Source organism: Portunus trituberculatus, chromosome 17 (genome assembly GCF_017591435.1).
Source record: "Portunus trituberculatus isolate SZX2019 chromosome 17, ASM1759143v1, whole genome shotgun sequence".
Lineage (NCBI taxonomy): Eukaryota > Metazoa > Arthropoda > Malacostraca > Decapoda > Portunidae > Portunus > Portunus trituberculatus.
Window position 1 is genome coordinate 30,422,525 of NC_059271.1, and position 16,549 is coordinate 30,439,073.

Consider the following 16,549-nt stretch of genomic DNA (forward strand, 5'->3'; position numbering starts at 1 on the left):
CAACCCAAGCTTTCTTATAAGTATATAAATGGAAAAATGACAAACAGAGAGACCATCACTAAGTTAATTAAGGGAAATAGGACATATGAAACAACAGAAGAAATGAGTGAACTTATGAATGATACCTTTAAATCAATATTTAAATGAAGAAGGAGATTTCATAGAACCAAACAACCAGGCAATACAAGAAGGATTAAGAAACATTATGGTCCATAGGTAAAAAAAAAAAAAAATCAGTACACTGCTTGAAGGGATGGACGTGAGAAAGGCAATGGGGACAAATGGAGTGTCATAATGGACACTGAGGGAATGTAGAGAACAACTGGTGGAACCAATGTGGGATGTGATCAACAGCTCTCTGATGGAAGGAAAGGTATCAAGGGAGTGAAAAAGAGGAAATATAGTTCCATTATATAAAGGAGGAAAAAAGGCCAAGCCCGATAGTGTATAACAAATTTTCTAAGTTTTTATACAAGAGCAATAGAAGAAGTACAAGGGAGAGATGGATGGGTTGACACAGTGTATTTGGATACTACGGAAAATGGAACACATCGGTGGGATAAAGGGAAACACCTTAGAATGGATTATATAAGACACCCTGACTCCAGAGAGACACATAAATGGGTTATTTGCTTTAACATACCGGACACTAACTTACATCAGGGAGGCGTTTCATTACATGGACAAGAGTATGATGAAAAAATCATAACCACTATGATAAGACCTAGACTAGAATATGCAGCAGTGGTGTGGTCACCATACAAGCAGAAAGACATCAAGAGAATAGAAAGAATCCAAAGGACCACTACAAAGATGGTGCCAGAAATAAAGGATCTTCCCTATGAAGAAAAACTGAAGGAAATGGAACTACCATCTTTGAAGGACAGACGAGATAGAGGGATCTAATAATGATGTATAAGTTATAAAACCATGTGGAAAAGATATATATAAAAGACCTGATATCACTGACAGAGGATGGAGGTAGGTGAACAAGAGGACACTCTAACATCAAGAAAAGCCAGTGTTAGAGAAACATTAAAAAGTTTAGTTTTCCACATAGGACAGTGGATATTTGAAACAGATTAAGTTAAGAGATTACAGCAACAGAAAGTGTGCACAAATTTAAGGAAAAGTTGGATTAATATAGATATGGAGACAGGTCACTCTGAGCCCCATTTGAACCCTGTAATATACAACTAGGTAAATGCAACTGGTTAATACACACACACACACACACACACACACACACATTACTGCAATGATAAGACCGAGGCTTGAATATGCGACAATACAGTGGGCTCCGAACTTAAAGAAACACATAAGGAAACTAGAGAAAGTACAGAGGGCTGCAACGAAAATGGTGCCTGACTTAAGAGATTTGACTTATGAAGACAGACTGAAAAGAATGCAACTTCCAACCCTGGAAAACAGAAGAGAAAGGGGAGACCTGATAGCAATATACAGAGTGATGATTGGCATGGAAAAAATGGATAGGAAGATCTGTGTATGTGGAATGGAAGAATGTCGAGAGGGCATGGGAAAAACTAAAATGGCCACTTATAGGAGAGATGTGAAAATATAGCTTCCTCATAGAAGGGTGGAAGCATGGAATAGTTTAGACGTGAAGTGGTCAACGCAAGGAATATTCATGATTTTAAGAAAAGCTGGACATTAATAGATATGGAGACGGGACAACACGAGCATAGCTCTTTTCCCGTATGTTACAATTAGGTAAATACAATTAGGTAAACACACACACACACACACACACACACACACACACACACACACACACACACACTTTGCAGTGTTGACTGAAATTCCATCTGCAGGAAGTGCAATGGACAATGGTTCATATCTGTACAATCTGGACTGTTAACACTGACACAACTAGATCATGCTAATAAACAAAGCCTTTTTAAACAAATTTTCATAATACAAGATCTCTTATAAGCCACTTTTTATACATTACAAATTTAAAAAACCGTTATTCCTTACGCTTACATATAATGAAGTGATTTGATGTATGAAGGTCAACACAAAGTTAACTCATGAAATCTCTAAATATGAATGATGACATATAATCCTTTTTCTGTTAAAAGTGTGCACTACTTTCCACAAAATAAGAAAGCATGAACCAATGATGCTGTGAATGTTGAAGCATCCTCCATCCTTGGCCCCCTCTGTCTTGCACTCTGCACACACATTTATGAAAGCAGTATGCAGTGTGCCACTGGACCTCCAAAAGCCTGCAACAAAAAGAAAGGAGTCAAGAAAAGTTCATGTTTAGCAATCATTTACCTTCATGTCATCTTATCAATCTGAAATTGTCAAAACTACTCACTTGTAATCACATTTGTGGTACAGGAAGGTATATAAAAAACCCAGCCAAGCAATGTCACAATTTTTTTTATATACAAGAAGGAAACTAGCCAAGGGCAACAAAAGCTTACAAAAAAAGCCCACTTGAACTGCAAGTTCCCTAAAAGATAGGTACAAAATTAGCCAAAAGACAGGACAAATATATTGAAACCTCCCTCTTAAAAGAAGTCAAGTTGTAGGAAGACGGAAATACAGAAGCATGCAGGGAGTTCCACCATTTAACAGAGAAAGGTACGAATGATTGAGAATATATACTGGTTAACTCTTGTATTTTAGAGTTGGACAGAATAAGGATGAGAGGAAGAAGAAAGCCTTGCGCAGCAAGGCCACAGGAGGAGGGGAGGCATGCAGTTAGCAAGATCAGAAGAGCAGTTACCATGAAAATAGTGATAAAATATAGAAAGAGATGCAACATTTTGGCAGTGAGATAGAGGCTGAAGACAGTCAGTCAGAGGAGGGGAGTTGATGAGACAAAAAGCTTTTGATTCCAGCCTATCTAACAATACTGTGTGAGTGGAAACCCCCAAACATGCAAAGAGTACTTCATACAAGGATGGATAAGGCCCTTCTACAGAGTTAGCAGTTGGAGGGGCGAGAAAAATTGGTGTCAATGTCAAAATAACTACTACTTGACAACTTTTTTTTGCCTTACTTAGAGTGCAGCAAAGTGTGTGTGTGCCACTCCTTTCTTGAAACTCTGGAGCACCTTCATATGTTCAATAAAGTGCTGGGCCGGGATACAAAGAGGCGCTTCCCTCAACGCTATGTCATCGGTGCAGTACATCCTGTTGGCGAAATGCAAAATGTCACTGCACTCACCAACACCCTAGGAATATGTGCAACTCAGCTTCTCATCCCTCCTTACACATACAAACTACACTCACCAATGCCTAACAAATAAATTGATGTCAGCCACTCATCTCTCCTTCCTCCTCAGACAGAGATGCCTTCACAAAGAAATCAATAACACACAGATTAATCATTTTCATCATTGACAGACACATAATTTAGAGAAAAACTGACAAAGTGGATAAGGTGGTGAGTGTGGGATCGGGCAAACATCCATGCGTATGTTCAAATTCCACCAAGTGACATCTTGAAATTTTGTAATTTGTCGAGTGGTTTAAAGTTACCTACATGTCACTTTGATGCCCAGGTCCTATGTGGAGGTGTAATTGCCTTACACCTAAGATGCGCTTCGGTGATGATATGAGCCCTAATATGGGTACTACTACAAATAAAATTGCCTGCACCGCTAATGGGTGGAAGATGAACAGCACTTCCCATACTCTTTGAGTAGATCTACAGGCACTATAGGCCATAACAAAAAAAAAAAAAAAAAAAAAAAAAAAAAAAAAAAAAAAAATCTTTTCAAAAAAAAAAAAAAATCTTTTCATTACAAAATTTCATGAACTGTTTCACACACACACACACACACACACACACACATGACCTTACCTGCATGAAATGTGGTGCATGGCCTCCCTTGGCAGAAATAAGGGAGAATGGAGTGGTGTGTGGATACTATCAGGCTGGCTGTGGAGACCATCCAGCCTGCCTAGCCATCCTCAATCCTTGCTCTGATGCTCCACCACAAACTTCATGACTGAAACCTGATGCCCCTGTGTGAGAGAGAGAGAGAGAGAGAGAGAGAGAGAGAGAGAGAGAGAGAGAGAGAGAGAGAGAGAGAGAGAGAGAGAGAGAGAGAGAGAGAGAGAGAGAGAGAGAGAGAGAGAGAGAGAGAGAGAGAGAGAGAGAGAGAGAGAGAGAGAGAGAGAGAGAGAGAGAGAGAGAGAGAGAGAGAGAGAGAGAGAGAGAGAGAGAGAGAGAGAGAGAGAGAGAGAGAGAGAGAGAATTATCACAGCTTACATTTTTCCTTGAATCCTCTACTTTTGGTCATCTTTGTAATGTTTTGGTGTCAAATGGAAATAAAGAAGGATATAATAACAACAAATCTAGGATAAAAACAGCTGAAATTTAAGGCAGTGGTAGCAAGAATAGGTATGGTCATGACAGGTACCTTGTGTGACCTTCTCTTTTTTTTGTACCATTAGTTTGTTGATGTCCTGTGTTGGAGACTGTCCTGATACAAGAAATATAACAGGGCAGATATTCATAGTACAATTACCTTAAGGGGAGTTAGATTAGGTTAATTTACAAGATATTAGGCTAGTTTATATTATGGGGGAGATGAACAATAGCTTAGTTTATTATTCATGGTTGGTCTGTCCTTCATTTATAATTTAAACTGGAAGCTTCACATCTCATCTCTTGCTAAAACAGCTTCTATGAAGTTAGGCATTCTGAGACGTCTTCGCGCCAGTTTTTCTTACACTCCCGACTGCTAACTCTGTACTCTGTCTTATCCAATGATGCATGGAGTATCATTCACATGTATGGGGTGGTTCCACTCACACAGTTTTATTAGATAGGGTGGAATCAAAAGCTTTTTGTCTTAACTTCTCTCCTCTGTGTGACTGTCTTCAGCCTCTTTCTCACTGCTGTTACATCTCTTGCTATCTTGTGGTAAATATTGACAAGAGGTCCTTTGTTTGCCAAATATGGCCATTTGTCTCCTTAGACCTTCTGAGCAAAGGCAAAATTTAATCTATTTTGGTTCCCCTCATCAACCAAACCACGACAAACTTAATCTAAGTTAACCCGGGGACACAGGTTCAAACTAGCTCACTTGCACTCTTCTCTTGAATGTCAGACATGGGCCTGATGATGAAAAATGATTAGGATTTGACTTTGATTATGGTCTGGAATACTTTTTTGATTGTAATTAAATCATGATTACTTGTTTTTCATTTTCTGATTCTGATTTGATTAAGATTACTTGAGTTTTGCTGCTTTTGATTATGATTATGTTTTTCTTTTTGTGCATGATTATGATTAGATTATGATTATAATCACATTTCGCTATGACTATTTATAAAAAGTACAATGCTTAAAAAAATAGGTAGAAAACTTTATCTATTAGTTACACCTTTACATATTTGAGCACAGTAATAATATACAAAACTTTTTAAATCACATACTAGCTAATGATGGAGTTTGGAAAGAGTGTTAGGAAAACAGAGCAGCATTTACATACATCAATGAATACATGATAAAAATGTTGATAACAACAATGATACATCTGTGTTTGGAGTATGCAGCATTAGTGTGGTCACCAAATCTAAAAAAGACATCAGGAAGCTGGAAAGAATCCAGTAAGCTGCAACAAAAATCCCTACACATTTAAGTGAATGAAGAGAGGTTGAAAAAAACTGTGATTAACTACACTGGAGGAAAGGAGGGAGAGAAGTGATATGATAGCAATATATGTATAGGATATTGGAACGGATAGAGAAGCCGGACAGAGATGATCTCATCAAACTTGATATGAGGAGCACTAGAGGAAGGAAAATGAAAATGAGTGACTGCAGAAGAGACAAAGAAATACAGCTTTCCTCATGGATGTATAGCGGCATGGAACAAACTTTATGATGAAATGATGAGTGCAAAGACCATTGAGGAATTTAAGCAAAATTTTAATAGAAACAGATTGGGAGGCAGGACAGTATGAGTCTAGTGTAGCTCTTTTCCTGCATCTTACAACTAGGTAAACACCTAGGTAAACACATACAGTGGTAGCCAGTTCTATGACTGATACTCAGACAACATGTTTAAATAATATTATGTAGCCCTGTGGCTAGGCATTCTCATTTCTCACATCAGCCTTACTTATATAAGCAATATCATCACCGTTCTTTAAAGATTATCACAACAAAACTTGATATAACTATAAAGGTATCTAAATTTCAAGTATTATAATTCTCAACTTAGATCCCTTCAGTTGAAATTAAGTTTTCTTTCAGTACCAAACTTCGTGGGTGAGTTACATTATGTTACTGAAATATGTTGTGACTACTTTTTGAAATTTTGTACCACTGGTTTTGGTGGGAAACCTAGTGGTCCACTTTGCACCACTGATACAATTTACTCCACTGTCTCCTATATCATGGTAGACAAGCAAGTAAAAACATGAGACGGTGCCAATACTTTCAAAACATACTTTGACTTGAAAGTAAAATATTTCATGGAAATTACAAATAAATAATCACAATAATCACATTTTAATCATTGATTATTATAATGAAAAATTTGATTATGATCATCACCACATAGTATATTTTATTTTATTTGATTATGATTACACAAATTTTGTTTTTTGAATAAGACTTTATTATGATTATGGAATAACAGCTATGGATTATGATTTTTTCATTAGTAATCATAATCATGCCCATGTCTGAGGTGGTTAATCTGTGAAACTCATTACCTGACAGTGTTGCTGCTTTGAAGACTGTGGATGCCTTTAAGAGAGCTCTATATTCCATTGGTTTTTTGTTGTTCAAATTTCTTCAGTTATGTCGCCCATGACAGATTGCACTACCACTTGCTGTATAAGGCACACAACTCAGTCCATTCATTACAGTGATACTCACTTGTAATTAAAATGTAAAAGGACTGGCATGCCTGCAAAGTTTGGGTGCCCCCACTTTGCATGTCCATTCTCCGCTTTGTGGTAACTCACTGCGGGTGGCCTACCAGGTGAGAGTAGGTACCTAACCTTAAAACTAAACTAAGCTAACCTAGACTCAATTATAATTCTGATTTTGGTGTGATATGCTCCTTTCCAAAAGCATCAAAAGGAGTCAGTAATAGCCCACCGTGCGGAAAAAAAAAAACCTCGCTAGTCTACCTACTAGACGTGAACAGTACACATTATATATATATATATATATATATATATATATATATATATATATATATATATATATATATATATATATATATATATATATAGGTACCTAGTAGGTAGTGTGTGAACCACCACAACACGCAGCATGTCATGCACTGCTAACAGGGACAGATACTAAACACTTACACACTTGACTTCATTTAGAAGGAAGGTTTCAAGATATTTATCCTTTTTTTTTTGTGGAGGTGTTGGGGGGGGGCGCTAACTCTCTAGGACCTGTGAGGGAACTGACAACTAAGTGGACCTTTTTATTCGCCTAATGTTGCCCTTGGTCAGTTTTGCCCTCACATAAAAAGTACAGCTCCGTGTACAAACACGAGGAAACATAAGCCAAAAGTGACGAGATGCAAACACAGTAGAGAGAGAGAGAGAGAGAGAGAGAGAGAGAATATGGTAACGAATAAGGCAGCGTTTCTCAACCTGTTTACCCTTGCGTAACCCTCATTTTGTGACGTCAAATTAGCTGGGTGGAGGAGCTAAGAAGGGGGAGCCGGGAATCGAGGGACGGTTTCTCGTGGACAGAGCCGAGTTGGCCGTAACACAACCTTATCTTTTCCTAACTTCCTGTCTTGTACCCGTCATGACACCTGTTACTTGAGGAGGCTGAGAAGTAATTACTCTCTCATTCACCTGTGTGGCGAGTCAGGGGGCTGCATGACAGCTGAGACGACGAGAAAGGCGGAAAACATGACGGGGCAGGTCGGGATACACTCATCACTCACCGTCTTTACGGGGCACTCACGCAAAGAAACCGCGCTCGCCTTGATACCCCCCGCCCGGCTCCCCCCTCGCAGCTCCTCCACCCATCTGATTTGAGAGAGAGAGAGAGAGAGAGAGAGAGAGAGAGAGAATATGGTAACGAATAAGGGGATGAGTCTCTCTCTCTCTCTTTCTCCTTATTCGTAACCATATTCTCTCTCTCTCTCTCTCTCTCCTTATTCGTAACCATATTCTCTCTCTCTCTCTCTCTCTCTCTCTCTCTCTCCTTATTCGTTACCATCTCTCTCTCTCTCTCTCTCTCTCTCTCAATTAATTTGCCCTATGTTCTACCCGGGTGACGAGTAGCAAGTGTGTGACTGATTATATGTCTGAAAAATGTGTAGCTACAATCGCTGGTACTTGTGAGCAGCTGTGTAATCTACACAGGTGTTGCCCTGATAAGTGCAGGCCTGCAAATAGTTATGCACATCAATATGAAATTTTATTTTAATAGATATTGTACAAAACACACAATGAACACACAAAAAAAAGGTAATATATACAAAAATTGAACGATGTGTGGTCTGCTTGCACCAGCTGTTGCTGTCATGTTTTCCAAACACATTAGCTTCCTGTGTGTGTGTGTGTGTGTGTGTGTGTGGTGGTGGTGGTAGTACGTAGAATCATAAATTTGTCAGCTGCAGTTCTCACTGAAACTGATTTGTAATGTCATGTAGCTAATCAAAAAGAGAAAAAAATCTCATAAAAAATAATTTTAGGAAGCAGGCAGCCAATTTAGCCAATAGAAGCGTGGAGAGTGGTGGGATGAGTGAATGTTGCGCTTGGTAATGAATCTTATGCCATATCGAGTGATGCTTAACCTAATTATTCCATTTTCCACCCATTATAAAGTTAGTGCCTGAGATGCGTCAAGTACACTGGACAATGGCAGACAAATTGCAATGACAATGACAGTGATTTCATCAAGCCTTAGAATACGTAAAATTAAGGGAAAAATAAATAATAAAGTAATAACTTAATCTAACAGAAGTGGAGATTTGCAGACGGTCATCATGATGATAAAGTGAGATTCAAGCACCGGAGCATATGGAACAATCACAGCTCACTAAATGCAATTCATGGCTAATCTAATTCATTAAGGAATTACATTCAAATGTCTTTCTAGAGGTAGAATCTGAAGTACTCGTTGATTGCAACCATAATTTTGATGATTTTCAATATGTAAAGTTAAGGAAATTGGTAATTCAAACATTCTAATACTGATTAAGGAATCAATCACTTCTTATTACATCAAAATCTTTGTAAACACTAAACAATTGATCAGTCGCGGCAGCCACAAGAGCTTACTAGCAGGTCGGTTACTCTTCTGTGGCGAATTTCCCTCGTCCCCGAGTAAAACAGGAGGTCCATTTGCTTGTAGGAAGTAGGAGAACAGCAGGGCTTCAGCTTGTCTCTTGGGTCAAGGTTGCCAACCTGTATGAGTCTCTGGTGGAAACAATAGTTGAATTATACATATGCTGTATATATTTATACGTAGTAAAGAGTAATTAACTAATTTCATTAGACATGAAATTATTCAAGGTTTTTTTTTAAATCTTTTACTATATTCTTGATTAAAATGAAAGTTTATGATATTACCATAGAAAGAATGATATGATATGACTGAAGACAATTAGATTCCGTCATAAAATATTTCAGTTTGAAAGATATACGAAGAATGATCTTAATTGATCTTTATCTTATATCAGTACTTCTTAGTGTACTGTAAACAAGACATGGAACTTGATGAAAATGTAAGTAAGGCTCATTAAAGCTGTTCATTGTTAACTATGTCTCCTGACCAACAGACAATACACAATAGGAATGACATGTTGATTCATCTAGTAGCATTGACATGACAATATTACCGTTTTGATTTTGCTGTACTCCGTGCCGTCAAAGGTTTCGTCAATAGGGGGATAAGCGGGGCAAGAACCGTTGCAGTAATAAAAGGTGAAATTACTTGGACTAATAAGCCAATAATCCCAGCCCATCTCTGCGCTGTTTATGTCTATCGCCTGCCGGCAGCAGCGATCCCCATCTTGTCCCGAACACTCCTGCTCTATGGATCGTCGCTGGTGGATCTGTGGCAACATAAAACAGCTTGGAAATTAAACCTCTCTGAACGAAGACTAACATAGATGCCGTGCATTGGGGCCATTGTAATGTAAGTTTGTGTCGCATAAACAAACTGTAAGCTGTAAGAGCACAGAATTTTCATAACATAACGGAAAATTATCTTAACGTAACAAATTTTCATGCATGAAATACACAAAAAGAAAATAATTTAGGGACCGAATCCATTCGATCTTTGTTTGGACTGGTGTCTGTATAAGATTAGACGAGGATGCGTGATGTATAATATGAAGCTAAATGAATATGGAGAGAGTCTGGAATATATGAATGAATTTAGGTACTTTGAGAGTGCTAGGTCTTATAGAAATGTCAAAAAAGTAAAAGCTACATTAGAACACGAATGTGGGAATGCTCGAAGCAGTCTGCCAGCATAAGCAAGACATGCCACAGATGCATGTTAAACACATGAATATAAGTGTAAAGAAGTGCGTAATTCTAAGTAAATTAGGTATAAAACTAGAGAGAGAGAGAGAGAGAGAGAGAGAGAGAGAGAGAGAGAGAGAGAGAGAGAGAGAGAGAGAATAGAACTATCGAACCTAGTTCGTTACATGAATGAGGAGGATATGTAGCGATTAGAATACAGATGGCATGAAACTTGAAAAAAAATAGTTGATAGATGAAAAATTCTCTCTCTCTCTCTCTCTCTCTCTCTCTCTCTCTCTCTCTCTCTCTCACATTTGTCTCCATTGCAGCAATGACAATAAAAGGAGTGCGATCAGCGATATTCGATGTAAGGGCATGGCGGCTGCAGGTGCTGCACCATACATTTAGGTTCACTTCCTGAGATTCCTTCCGCATCCATCTTTGCATAGCAACACCAATGTCGACCTTCACCCATCCATCTAATGTCTCAGTCACAGATGCCTTGGCCAGCAGTGTTCTATTGCCTCGCGGGTTCCCCTGCCGAAGCGTGGAGACAAGTGTTACCAGTAGCTTATATAGCATGTGTATGACACTATGCTTGATGTACATAAAACACTAATTTTCATATAGAATCTGGAGAAAGCAATTTTTTGCAAAATTGCCAATTATTTGAAGGAAATAATATGGAAGGCATCTAACTTTAAGCATGCGTTTAATTCACCATATTATATATATATATATATATATATATATATATATATATATATATATATATATATATATATATATATATATATATATCCTATGATAGTTTTGAAAGAACATGAATAGATCTCACCTCATTTATGTAAAATATATTCTCAGTCTGTCTTTGGTCCTTAGTTTTCCAGAACCAAAGCGTGCTGGTGGTGACATCATGTATCATGGAATCCCTCAGCGTGAAGTGAAGACAGAGGACGCCTCTTCGGCCGCGGCAGGGCATTCCTGTGAACCATCAGTCAGTTATATATATATATATATATATATATATATATATATATATATATATATATATATATATATATATATATATATATATATATATATATATATATATATATATATATATATATATATATATATATATATATATATATATAATTTTTTTGCACTATAGTCTACACACACACACACACACACACACACACACACACACACACACACACACACATACACACACACACACACACACACACACACACACACACACACACACACACACACACACACACACACACACACAAGAATAGATAAACAGATAGATAGAGAGAGAGAGAGAGAGAGAGAGAGAGAGAGAGAGAGAGAGAGAGAGAGAGAGAGAGAGAGAGAGAGAGAGAGAATTGTGAACGGCAGATGCACACACACACACACACACACACACACACACACACACACACACACACACACACACACACACACACACACAGTTCGCTGAACAACAAAATAATGATCCTAGTCAGAGTGGTGTCATCACTTACCACCGTGAGATAAAAGGAGGACAAGGCTAAAGGATGTGAAAGGGGAGGGGAGATTCCTTGGAGAAATGCCAATGTGAAATCAGCGAGGAAAGAGCTGTGTTGTTACTAGGATGCTATTCAATCCTGCGTAGGAATTCACTGTAAATTGCCCCAGACGACATCTGTAACGTTAGTTTGGCACCCTGGACGAGACAAAACTACCTACTAGTGGACTTTGTATGTCATGTAAAAATAGCAAATAGTACCGAAGAAAGAAAGAACACAATAGCAATAATGACAATCATAAATGAAATATTTGAAAAATTTTATAAAAAATAGATAAAAATAAATTAACAAAATTAATTCAACAAATTAAAGTACAGGAATTGATTCTGATACATCATGCTTAATTAAACTGTAGCAACATTTGTCATGTAAATATACACTATTGTTCAGCATTGTGGTCAGTCTGGCTTTCGTTACCTTTCGTTGCTTCACTTGGTGGTATCCATGCATTCGCCTAGGCAGCTCGCTAGCATTTTGTGATGGTTTCTTAGTCAGCGCCATGTGGGGACACTCTGTACAATCACAGACTCAGTGTGCACGTGTTGCTTACATTCTAATCGTTTCTTGGATTTAAAAAAAAAGTTGTTCAAAAATAGTAGCCAATGTTCAGCCATTGCTGTTAATCATTTCTATTTTATGCGTGTCAGAGATTTCCAGATTACTGACGACAGCATAACTGATGATACTGCTGACTCCACACATAAAATGTGTATTTATTGTACTTCGCTTGTACCTACTTGTGCTGTTTGCACGCACCTACTGTATGCACGGACGCACGCACTCGCGCAAGCACACACACACACACACACCCCGGCCGGGTGGAGATATTTGGGTGTGTCTCCTTTCACGTGTAGGCCCTGTTCACCTAGCAGTGAGTAGGTACGGGATGTAAATCGAGAAGTTGTGACCTTGTTGTCCCGGTGTGTGGTGTGTGCCTGGTCTCAGACCTATCCCAAGATCGGAAATAATGAGCTCTGAGCTCGTTCCGTAGGGTAACGTCTGGCTGTCTCGTCAGAGACTGCAGCAGATCAAACAGTGAATTACACACACACACACACACACACACACACACACACACACACACACACACACATGTGTATGCATATATATATATATATATATATATATATATATATATATATATATATATATATATATATATATATATATATATATATATATATATATATATATATATATATATATATATATATATATATATATATATATATATATATATATATATATATATATATATATATATATATATATATATATATATATATATATATATATATATATATATATATATATATATATATATATATATATATATATATATATATATATATATATATATATATATATATATATATATATATATATATATATATATATATATATATATATATATATATATATATATATATATATATATATATATATATATATATATATATATATATATATATATATATATATATATATATATATATATATATATATATATATATATATATATATATATATATATATATATATATATATATATATATATATATATATATATATATATATATATATATATATATATTATATATATATATATATATATATATATATATATATATATATATATATATATATATATATATATATATATATATATATATATATATATATATATATATATATATATATATATATATATATATATATATATATATATATATATATATATATATATATATATATATATATATATATATATATATATATATATATATATATATATATATATATATATATATATATATATATATATATATATATATATATATATATATATATATATGTGTGTGTGTGTGTGTGTGTGTGTGTGTGTGTGTGTGTGTGTGTGTGTGTGTGTGTGTGTGTGTGTGTGTGTGGTGCATACATGCGAGCGTGTTGGACGTTTAGTTTTACCCACGTAGTGGTCACGTGATACCTGGCTGACCGCCGCGTGTGTGTGTGTGTGTGTGTGTGTGTGTGTGTGTGTGTGTGTGTGTGTGTGTGTGTGTGTGTGTGTGTGTATGTAATTCACCTCGGTCGTCTGCTGGTCACCCAGCCAGTCTTCCCCATTACGGATCGAGCTCAGAGCTCATAGACCGATCTTCGGGTAGGAATGAGACCACAACACACTCCACACACCGGGAAAGCGAGGCCACAACCCCTCGAGTTACATCCCGTACCTATTTACAGCTAGGTGAACACACCCCACACATTAAGAGGTTTGCCCATTTGCCTCGCCGCTTTGTGTGTGTGTGTGTGTGTGTGTGTGTGTGTGTGTGTGTGTGTGTGTGTGTGTGTGTGAAAACTTAGCGAACTTAAGTGTTTTATGAATGGATAACAGTTAAGTAAGCGAACGGAGTGTTCACTTTACTTTTTAAAACCCACGCCCAGTAACTGATAAGAAAGAGGAAGGAATTATATTAAGACGAGGAAGAAGAGAGGAACGAATGTCGAAAGTTTGTGTGTGTGGCTGGGAAGGGATCTGGATAAGGTTTGGAGAGAGAGAGAGAGAGAGAGAGAGAGAGAGAGAGAGAGAGAGAGAGAGAGAGAGAGAGAGAGAGAGAGAGAGAGAGAGAGAGAGAGATCTGATCAGAGCACATAATTTTGGAACCATCTCATTCTTAAAGATAACATTTAGTGAGTATGATACTATAACGTAATCTCTTACCAAATGAGTCTTTAAATGAAACAGTTCCTAACAGTAAACATAAACCATTCTTCAATAAAAATAACACCACACAAGATAGTCAGAAATCAGTGTCATTCATTCTAAACACACACACACACACACACACACACACACACACACACACACACACACACATCATTTCCTGTAGTCGTCTTACCTCTTCTCTACCCTTATTAATATTTTCAGTATGTAGTTTGATAAACTTCTTTATATTATTATCATTATGATTCACACAAACACACACACACACACACACACACACACACACACACACATCTCCTCTTTTCCTACCTACTTCCTGTCTCGCCTGCCACACAGCGATCAGCCTCACTTCACCCCTCCACTTGCTTGCATCTTGCACATTCACAATGCACATAATGACACTGACGAATATTCTGCAGTTGCACACTAGACAATACTCTCAGCAGTGCTCGGAATCAATGATAGAATTCGACAGTTTCAATGTATCGGTAGAGGGTTACAGTGCTATTTGAAGACGCTGTGAGGAAGAAACCACCACGCGGACTGAGTTTGCGGGAGGCGCTCGGGGGTTAGGGGACTTGTGGCACGCAGAGAGAAACTGTCTGGATGACGTAACTTCTGTTTGCATGTACATCAGATAGAACTTTTATGTTTTGTCCTTAACTAATACTTCTTTTCCTCCTGCTACAATGCCCTCACAGATCGAGTTATCGTATGCATTTGAGACACACTTTCTAATATTAAGTTTACAATAACATAACATGACATGTATTTTGGTGTCAATTATAAATATAACAACCGATTACTGAACATTACAAACACTGCAAATATTATTTATGTTACAAAAGCAACGAGTGATTGACATTACAAAACAAATATAAAGAGATCCAGCACTTACTTTGCGAGGCAAGGATGATTGATGACTTTTCAGGTGTGGGTGGAGCTTGGGTAGAGGGAGGTTGCTGCGGTAATATCACCTGTGACGTTCCCTCTCTTATAATATCTGGTAACTTTTCCAAGGGCTGATGAAATCGTGGCTCTTCGGAAAGTTGTAATTTTGCCAGAATGCGTTCTTTGATTCTTTCGGGACTGTAGAACCGATGCTGTCTTGAGCTGACAGTGCTTCCTTCTGGACTTGCTGATGTAACTTCTCTAGAACCAATCTCGTTGATCCGAATATTGTCTACATTATGAATCATAGAGAGTGGGGGAATCATACCACCAGCACCAGGCACGGCAAGAAGCATGAGCGCAAGGGGCCCAGCTAACACAGGTAGCAGTCGGAGATTGACAGTCATACTGGCGGGTAGAATACGAGTCTGGCTGGGCACCATCAACCTCTCACGATCATCAGAGTGAGTGGTGGCCTGCGCGGGTTGCCTCCTTATTTATACCTCCGGCAGGCGTCGTGAGCCAGGCCAGTTCACTATGAACCCAGTTCACATTTTTCCTTTCGAATGATTTTATTCCTTACAGCCGCGTTTTCAGATAACTAGCGAGATGCTTGTAAGACTAATAAAGCGGCAAACATAAAATAGCGCGAAAGTTAGAAATTTTCTATGTATTGTTGTTTCATTATTGTCAAGTTAAGAGAACATCTCTGTAATATTTGATGCAAACAAACTAATCACTGATGCACATGCTATGCTTCAACGTCAACGTTTTCCCTGTGTTGCTTCCCATAAAACTGAAAATCTTGCTCTGTGTGTGTGTGTGTGTGTGTGTGTGTGTGTGTGTGTGTGTGTGTGTGTGTGTGTGTGTGTGTGTGTGTGTACAAGAACATATAAATTGATAATGATGATAAAGATAAAATAA

At 37.4% G+C, this 16,549-nt stretch overlaps 1 protein-coding gene and 1 long non-coding RNA gene across 2 annotated transcripts; both read right to left on the reverse strand.

The window, feature by feature from the left end:
- Positions 1 to 2,102: 2,102 nt before the first annotated feature.
- Positions 2,103 to 7,997, reverse strand: LOC123504812. Its single transcript, XR_006674965.1, has 4 exons — positions 7,823 to 7,997; positions 3,841 to 4,004; positions 3,035 to 3,167; positions 2,103 to 2,249 (listed from the first exon to the last, which is right to left on the reverse strand). It is a non-coding gene; the product is annotated as an uncharacterized LOC123504812 (long non-coding RNA).
- A 379-nt stretch (positions 7,998 to 8,376) lies between these two features.
- Positions 8,377 to 16,104, reverse strand: LOC123505143 (inhibin beta B chain-like). The gene is made up of 5 exons (XM_045256258.1): positions 15,633 to 16,104; positions 11,289 to 11,434; positions 10,763 to 10,987; positions 9,820 to 10,035; positions 8,377 to 9,397 (listed from the first exon to the last, which is right to left on the reverse strand). Exons 1-5 carry the CDS (start codon positions 16,066 to 16,068, stop codon positions 9,233 to 9,235), a joined length of 1,188 nt encoding a protein of 395 aa, XP_045112193.1. The 5' UTR covers positions 16,069 to 16,104; the 3' UTR covers positions 8,377 to 9,232.
- Between the last annotated feature and the right edge of the window lie 445 nt (positions 16,105 to 16,549).

Coding starts and splice junctions, on each gene's coding strand:
- LOC123505143 (XM_045256258.1), bottom strand. CDS start 16,068: ATGGTGCCCAGCCAGACTCGTATTCTACCCGCCAGTATGACTGTCAAT. Junction 11,435..15,632: donor AATCATCCTTGCCTCGCAAA/GTAAGTGCTGGA, acceptor GATGGTTCACAG/GAATGCCCTGCCGCGGCCGA. Junction 10,036..10,762: donor TTGCTGCAATGGAGACAAAT/GTGAGAGAGAGA, acceptor ATGTTGCCACAG/ATCCACCAGCGACGATCCAT.